The sequence below is a fragment of the Lactuca virosa genome, chromosome 1 (assembly GCF_052849685.1).
Source record: "Lactuca virosa cultivar CGN04683 chromosome 1, Lactuca_virosa_CGN04683_v6, whole genome shotgun sequence".
Lineage (NCBI taxonomy): Eukaryota > Viridiplantae > Streptophyta > Magnoliopsida > Asterales > Asteraceae > Lactuca > Lactuca virosa.
Window position 1 is genome coordinate 62,517,543 of NC_136426.1, and position 7,631 is coordinate 62,525,173.

General features: G+C 35.3%; 1 protein-coding gene across 1 annotated transcript; it reads right to left on the reverse strand.

Moving 5' to 3' along the window:
• Positions 1–719: 719 nt before the first annotated feature.
• On the reverse strand, positions 720–5,743 carry LOC145137943 (receptor-like protein 1). Its single transcript, XM_079072121.1, has 8 exons — positions 5,210–5,743; positions 4,700–4,858; positions 4,522–4,587; positions 3,873–3,947; positions 3,639–3,797; positions 3,443–3,517; positions 3,186–3,332; positions 720–3,008 (listed from the first exon to the last, which is right to left on the reverse strand). The coding sequence occupies exons 1-8, from the start codon at positions 5,652–5,654 to the stop codon at positions 805–807; spliced, it is 3,330 nt and encodes a 1,109-aa protein (XP_078928247.1). The 5' UTR covers positions 5,655–5,743; the 3' UTR covers positions 720–804.
• Positions 5,744–7,631: the final 1,888 nt, after the last annotated feature.

The following is a 7,631-nucleotide window of genomic DNA, read 5'->3' on the forward strand; positions in this document are numbered from 1 at the left end:
GTTGGATATTTAGAAGGCCACAATTGATGTAGTTCTTACTCGAGACTTATGTGATATTATCTTGAACACTCTCATACTCTTAAACTTTTAGATTGTAAACCTTATTATTAAAAAAATAAGAATTTGGGATCATTTTACGCAAAGGATGATTTTAAGAATGTTAAATGATTTTAGACAGTTAAGCGTTACGAGTGGTGTATGCATGCTTGTGAGGTACGGTGGGGTGAGATTTTATTTTTAAATTTTTAGTTATAAAAGTATTAAAAAATGTAAAAGAAAAAATAAAGTTAAAAGGGTATCAACAGATTCATTTGTAGTAATTTACTTTAGTATGTACCAAGTAACTTTAGACTGTATTCTCATATATAATCATAGAAGGTCACCACAACAACATTTTAAAAGAGGTGGTAAAGTGGAAGGCAAGTGGAGTTGTGTTCTCTCTTGTGCAAATACTGGTTTTGAGGTCATGGATTCCTACTAACGAGTAATACTATTATATAAATTTATAGCTTATAAACATTCATTACCTAGACACCAGCCGAAGCAAAGGTGTTCAAACTTCAAATAATCAATACAAGAAAGCAATACAGAATTTGTTTCATAACAGATTCTAAGCAATAATAGATTCAGCTATGTTGCCTACCATAAATTTAACTGGTTTGCATAAATTGGATGATGAATCATTTATAACCATTGAGGTCTTATTGCGCACCACCATATAAAAGTCAACACATAATATTATAAATAGATACAAAACCAAATTCACCTTTATTGTATATATCACTCTTTCTAAATAATCAGGTCCTACTTACGGAAGATGATACAGGCCTTCTTTACTGAATTATAAAGAAAGTAATAGCATGTATACATACATTCTTCAACAGAGTCTAGCCACCTTCTGCGCCAGTAAGGATTGACGTACATAAGGGCAACAAATCCCAACAAGAACACAACCAATGTCGAACTAGAACTTCCATAGAAACACACGATATCAATTTCATACCATTTATCAATACCTTCTGCGAGAGATGGATCTGTTACATGTGGTTCAGTGGCACATTTCTTCTCCAGTGGTGGTCCACAAAGAAGTGGATTGCCTTGGTAGCACGCCTCCCTAAAGGTACCAAACTGCTGTTTCATGTCTGGGAGTCTACCCGACAGATTGTTGTGAGAAACATTAAAAACTCCTAGAAAAGTCAGCTTAATCAGTTCTGATGGAACTTTGCCAGTCAAACCATTTGAAGAAAGGTCTAAGCTCTCCAGTTTAGCAAGATTTGAGAAGTTCACTGGAATGGGTCCAGTCAGCTGATTGTGAGACAGGTTCAAAGCGAGAATCTGGGTCAAAAACCCCAGTTCTTCTGGGATTTTACCTGTCAGTTTGTTACACGAAAGATCCAATCCTGCCATGTAATCAAGAATATTGCCTTTGTAGGGACGAGACATGCTTTTTGTTGTAAACTGAACTTCATCTCGTGTTTCAATAACTTCGGGATAGAAGTTGGTAGAAAGCCCCCTCTGAGGATCACTTCCATCCACGTAAGTGAAATCCGTGAAAGACTGACTCATCATTCTTTCAATGAAAGCAAGGTAACGTGGGCCTGTAATATTTTGAAGGCAGCTAGGTATTGAACCAGAAAGAGAGTTACTGGATAAATCTATCAAACTCACATTACTTAATTGGCATAATTGCTTTGGAATAGAACCGCTAAAGTTGTTATTTCTCAAAACAAGAATCCTTAAATCGGATAGTTCGCCAAGAAATTCGGGAATCCCGCCCGACAACTTGTTGTTGCCTATGTCCAAAATCAAAACCTTAGTCAAATTACCAAAGGAAAGAGGAACTGATCCAGTAAATCTGTTGGAACCCAAATAAAGATGCTCCATATTTTGCAAATTTAAGCAGGATGGGATGGGCCCAGAGAAAGAATTCTGTGAGATATCCAGAAACGAGAATGGAGCTGTTCCACAAGGAAACCTGCCTTTGAAACTGTTATTTCTCACCACAAGTTCAGACAAGTATTTCATATTGCTTATCCAGCTAGGAATGAAACCTGTAAATAAGTTATTGCTAATATCAAGAGCTCTCAAACCTTCAAGATTTTCCTCCCAGCTCTTAATTCCGATTTTCCCTGTGAAACGGTTGCCATCTAAGTAAACCCATTGGTGGTTACCCCAGCTTAGGTTTCCTGAGAGTACCTCCCCATGCAAGTTGTTCCTTGATAGTTTCAATATATCCAGGTAAGAGAGGTTTGTAAACAATTCCTTTGGTACTTCTCCTGATAACTCATTATCCGATAAATCTAGTACTTGTAATCTGCTCATATCACCATATGACGGAGGAATAGCACCACTTAATGAGTTTCTGGACAAATTCAAACGATTTATGTTTGGAAAGAACTTTGGGATATTGTTTAGAATAGTACCTTTCAGGTGATTTCCAGACAAATCCAACCACTTCATATTAGCATTCCTATACAGTGAGAAACTGTCAAAGGAGTTGTTCCTTAGATTAAGAACTTGCAAATTCGTATTGTTTTCAATCAAACCATTTGGAAAATGCCCCTCCAAGGAGTTGTGGGACATGTCTAATTCTAGTAACTTGTGTTGGTGAAGTAGAAACCCCGGAACAAGATGCCCTTTATGAAAATTCATATTGCAATTAGATAGAGCAAGAACTTTCAACTGAAACTTTGGAATCCAATCTATAGGCTCTTCTGTTTCCAACTCAAACCTGTCATTGTCGCTTCTACATCGAACTGCCTCAAGCTTTGTATGATTGGAGAAAGAGCTGAATGAGAATGAACCTTCAAATTTGTTATGACTAAAATCAATGTACTCGAGAGATGTGAGATTAGCAATGAGTGATGGTGGAAGTATCCCTGAGAATTGGTTTGAAGAAATATCAAACAACTTAAGAGATGTTAGACTGTCGAAACACTGAGGCAGACTTCCATGGAGCATGTTGTTACTAAGATCCAATTCCTGGAGATTCTTTGACTCACAGAATCCTGCCAAAAGAGAAAAAAAAATGGTTCACCAATTTAGGCATCTGAAAGAGTAACTATCAGGGAAAGGTAATTTATAAAAAGCGTGTGCCAATTTAACCATACCATAACAGCATTTCATTTATGCATTTGTCCTAAAAAATCCTAGACTTCTAATCGTGCATGCTTTAGATAACTTACCATCATCAGATAATGAGCCATTAAGACTATTTTCAGCGAATGAGAGAATTCTTAGGGAAGATAATCCCTGTATTGTTGATGGGATGCTCCCAACAAAACTGTTTTCACTCAAATCCAAGATCTCAAGATGATGGAAAGATGCAAAAGCTAGATGAAAACAAGAGAAGGTTACTAAATAAAAACCCTGAAAAAGGATTTATTATAAGTGATGATTATTGATGAATGAAGCTGGTTAAGCTGTGGGGAAAAACCTCTACCTTCCATTGGAAGTGTTCCACTGAAACCATTACGTCTCAAGAGGAGGACTTCCAAATCACGCAAATCATTAAACTCTGAATTACATAAAAGGACGTGTTAAACAATTAGCAAGAAATAGAAATTAATAAATAATAATAAAGATGAGATATAGTAGTTTAGTTTGTTTAATGATGACTCCTTTTGAGGTAAACATGCCTTGGACAGGAAAGGAAGTTCCCAGTGAAGTTGAATAGGATAGATCAAGAATCTTGAGGGATGGGAGGGCAGTTAAGCATGATATGATGCTCTTGTTGAAACTGTTACCAGAAAGATTTATACTCTCCAGCCTTTTCATTCTTGATAAGCTCTTACAGTCTGCAAAAGGGAAGGCAATTCTTAAAGAAACCATGCATGGTCTTATCAAGTATGTAACTATAAATCTTCATTTACCTTGGATATTGGGTGTGCCAAGGTACCAGGTATTACTTAAATCCAACTTCTTTAAGTTAATCAGATGAGCTAATTCTGTCATATGAAAGAAAAACATATATATCACGCATCATGCTTGCTATTTTCATATGTACATTTTGAAGCTAGTTTGGTGCATTATATGTTCATTGGTATTTTTACATGATTGTAACTAGGTACCCTTATTTAACGTGCAATACCAGTTCACCACAATATGCATTATATTTTGATAAATGTTTTCAAGGAATGCCTATATAAGTAATTAAAAGATTATAGGTGTTTCGGTTGCGTTAATCTAATTAACAATTAGATATATGTTCACAAACACTGTATAGATATGCGTTCTCATGCGTCACCGTAAATTGGAAACAATGGAAAAGCTCTTTCTGGAGAACATATATGAAGTATAAAAATACATCCACTTTTACTTCAGTTATGCATTCGTCAAAAGAATTAAGACTCCATTACATTTTTCTTTTGTCCAATAAAAGAAACAGGCCATATTTCAAATTTCAAAACCTGGAAGAGTCATTCTGTTAGGGTCGACTTGTAATGTCGCAAAAGGTAAATTTGTGTATGAATCCATTGTGATTATATATTGGCATGACGGGTTTAAGATGACATTGATTACCTTGAATCTCAAAGGTAATATTAAAGTAACAAAAGCTTAGAGACAACACCTCCAAGTTCTCTAAAGCTGCAAATTTTGCAATTCATGTAAAAAGGGTGTAAGTACCTTTAAAATATGCATTTCTGCATGATAAAAAAAAAAAAAAAAAAAAGGAATGAAAGAAAAGACGAGAACATGCCACTGATAAGGTAGTTTCCATTCAAGCCTGTGTGGCTAAGATCCAAGATTTTGAGTGAAGAAAGTGTACTCAATGATGGAAGAATGTCATTATCAATATCATAATTCAAACTGAGGTCTAGTATCTCCAACTTTTTCAAACTCGACAACCTTTCAAGTCCTGTAAAAGAAAAAAGGTGTTTTTTATCATAGGTATCCTAGTCTTTTGATATTGTAGGGACTACTTTTCGGGCACAGATAGTAGTTAGATACTGATAAGATTTGGCATGAATTGCAGCTTCTGAAGTAAAGACTTGTGTTTGGTCTATTTTTACTTAGAACAACCGTAATTTTATTAAAATAGCTAAAGGCCAGAAAAAGAGGGAAGAAAATTACATCCCATAAATTAATTGGATGTTGAGTCTATGAATTTGAATGGAGTCAATGTACTCGGATGTTTTGCTAAAAAAAGATGGTGTTGGAACCGGGTGAAAAAAAAAATACTAAAGCAATTAATCACATTGTACTATACCTGTCTTCATAATCTCTAATTTATCAAGAAAATCATATGATAGATTGAGACTTGTCAACTCTCTAAAATGAAGAAACAAGGAAACATTCAATGGCCACAACTGGATCCCAAGCTCCATGTTTTCGTCTACCATTCCTCTCAAATTGTACAAAGAAAGCTCTATGACATGCCCGGTGGTTGTGTTGCAGTTGACCCTCTCCCAATCACAACAGTCGCTGCCACCATCCCCAGAGGTACTACTGCCATAATCAACCCAAGTAGGGAGAAAATCGTCAATTTCAGAATCATATGACTTCATATGGGAGGCCTTGATTTCGAGTAGTGCCTTTCTCTCCTCTACTATACAATCTCCTTGTGTTTGCCCGACCATTAGAATATTTATCATCATCAACATCAAGGACCGATATACCCATGATTTACTCTGACTCACAACCCAACACTCCATTTTAGTAGCTAATGATGACTTTATAGAGACACAAACTTCCGGTTTAGTTTGGTTTGGTTTGCTTGGTATATGAACAGATATGTAATGAGGCATGGAAAACAATTTATATGTGATAAAGTGAATATGTTTGAATATTAATTGCATAATTCTCCGCCATTCATCAAGTCAATGGTCGATCTCCACACATAACTCTATTCCATCTATTCCATTGTCAACCATTCCTTCAACTTGTCCCTTTTGGAGTATCAAGTATGATACACTCCCCAAAACTTATGATTCGACATTTGTTGACTTTTCAACGAACTTACAAGTCTCCATTCACATAACATATTACTGCCCTGCTTTTTTTTTTTTTTTTTCAATTACTTATATAAACAAAATTATTTTATTAGCTAAACATTAATATTATCACAATCATTTCTTTTACATAATTTTCATTCAATATTTCTAAAGTATATAAATAATCCTAAGAAGAATTTGACAAATAAAATGACTAGTGTAATTAATAGATATTTTTATTTAAGCATTGAATTCCTGTACCCCCTTCTGCATTTCAAGCTTATTGTTACTCAAAAAGACCACTTAAAACTTGAGCTCTTACACAGGTACCCAACAATATTTATAAGCCAATGGCTGGTTAATAGGTAAACTGATTTACACCATGAATCTCATAGGTAATAATTTTTGAAGAACAAACAAAAGCATAAAGGGTCCGATATTAAGAGAGTTTTGTATCAATCGACACATTTGTAATAATTTACTTCGATATATTAGAAGTTATTTTCAAAGATAAAGATTGTAATTTCAAATATTATATTAGAAGGCCATAGTGGATTCTATAAGCGTGACACCGTCGAGTCGACGGAAGGGGAAGCGGAGAACAAACGGAGGGGTGGGAAGGGTTTTAACTGGAAAGGGAAATGGGAGAGCCGGGTTTGGAGGGGTGCGGTAAAAAACAAAGGGAAATCAGAGAAATGTGCTACGAATTTTCTAAGGTATAACCGTTGAGGCTCTAAAGTTTTTATCGGACTTTATGGGTCCTAAACTAGGATATGATCTAAACTAGGATATAATCAACTCTTTTAGTCCATACCAACCTATAATAGCCGGTTCAGTGACATTTTAGACAAAAAAAAAACTCACATTGTGTCCCTATAAAACCAAAAAAATAAGTTTGGGGATCAATTCGTACAAAAAAAACTCTCTCTTCTAAAGTCGATTCACACTTAATTCGTATTGATCCCCGAACTTATTTTTTTTAACTTTATAGGGCACAATGTGAATTTTTTTTATCTAAAAGGTCACTGAACGGGCTATTACAGGTTGACAAGGGCTAAAAGACCAGATCATATCCTAGTTTAGGGACCCATAAAGCCCGACAAAAACTTTAGGGACTCAACGAGTAAACCCTAGAAACTTCGTAGGGCATTTGTGTCATTTTCCCAAAAACAAAATAGAATAAAGACTAAACTACAAAAATGATCCCTGTATTAGTATGATTTTACAAATTTAGTCCTATTTTTCAAATTTGTCAAAATTTGTCCTTATTTTAGGTTTCGATTACACATTTCGTCCATATCTTTGTTACCTTTTTATTGAATCCGTTAACCACCCTCATGTGCCCCTCATATGAGGGGTATTTGAGTCATTTTACTACTTTTCAAACCAATGACCATCTTCTTTTATCACCGCCATCCTTTACCCATCTTGAGTAATTTCTGGCAATCTTCTTCTCCCACAACCTTCATCATCCTTCACTTTTTCCGACAACCACCCTATCGTTAAATTTTGGCAACCCTCTCTGTAACGCCCGTAGATCCGGGCTAGTCACTTTAGAGACAATGAGCGTTAAAAATGACTTTTTGATAGAACATTATTTAGAATAAATAATCTTAACCAAGTTATAGTATAGGTGATGATGAATCGGTGATGTATGATGAAAGATATTATAACCTTTTCTGGCAATTTGGAGATGTA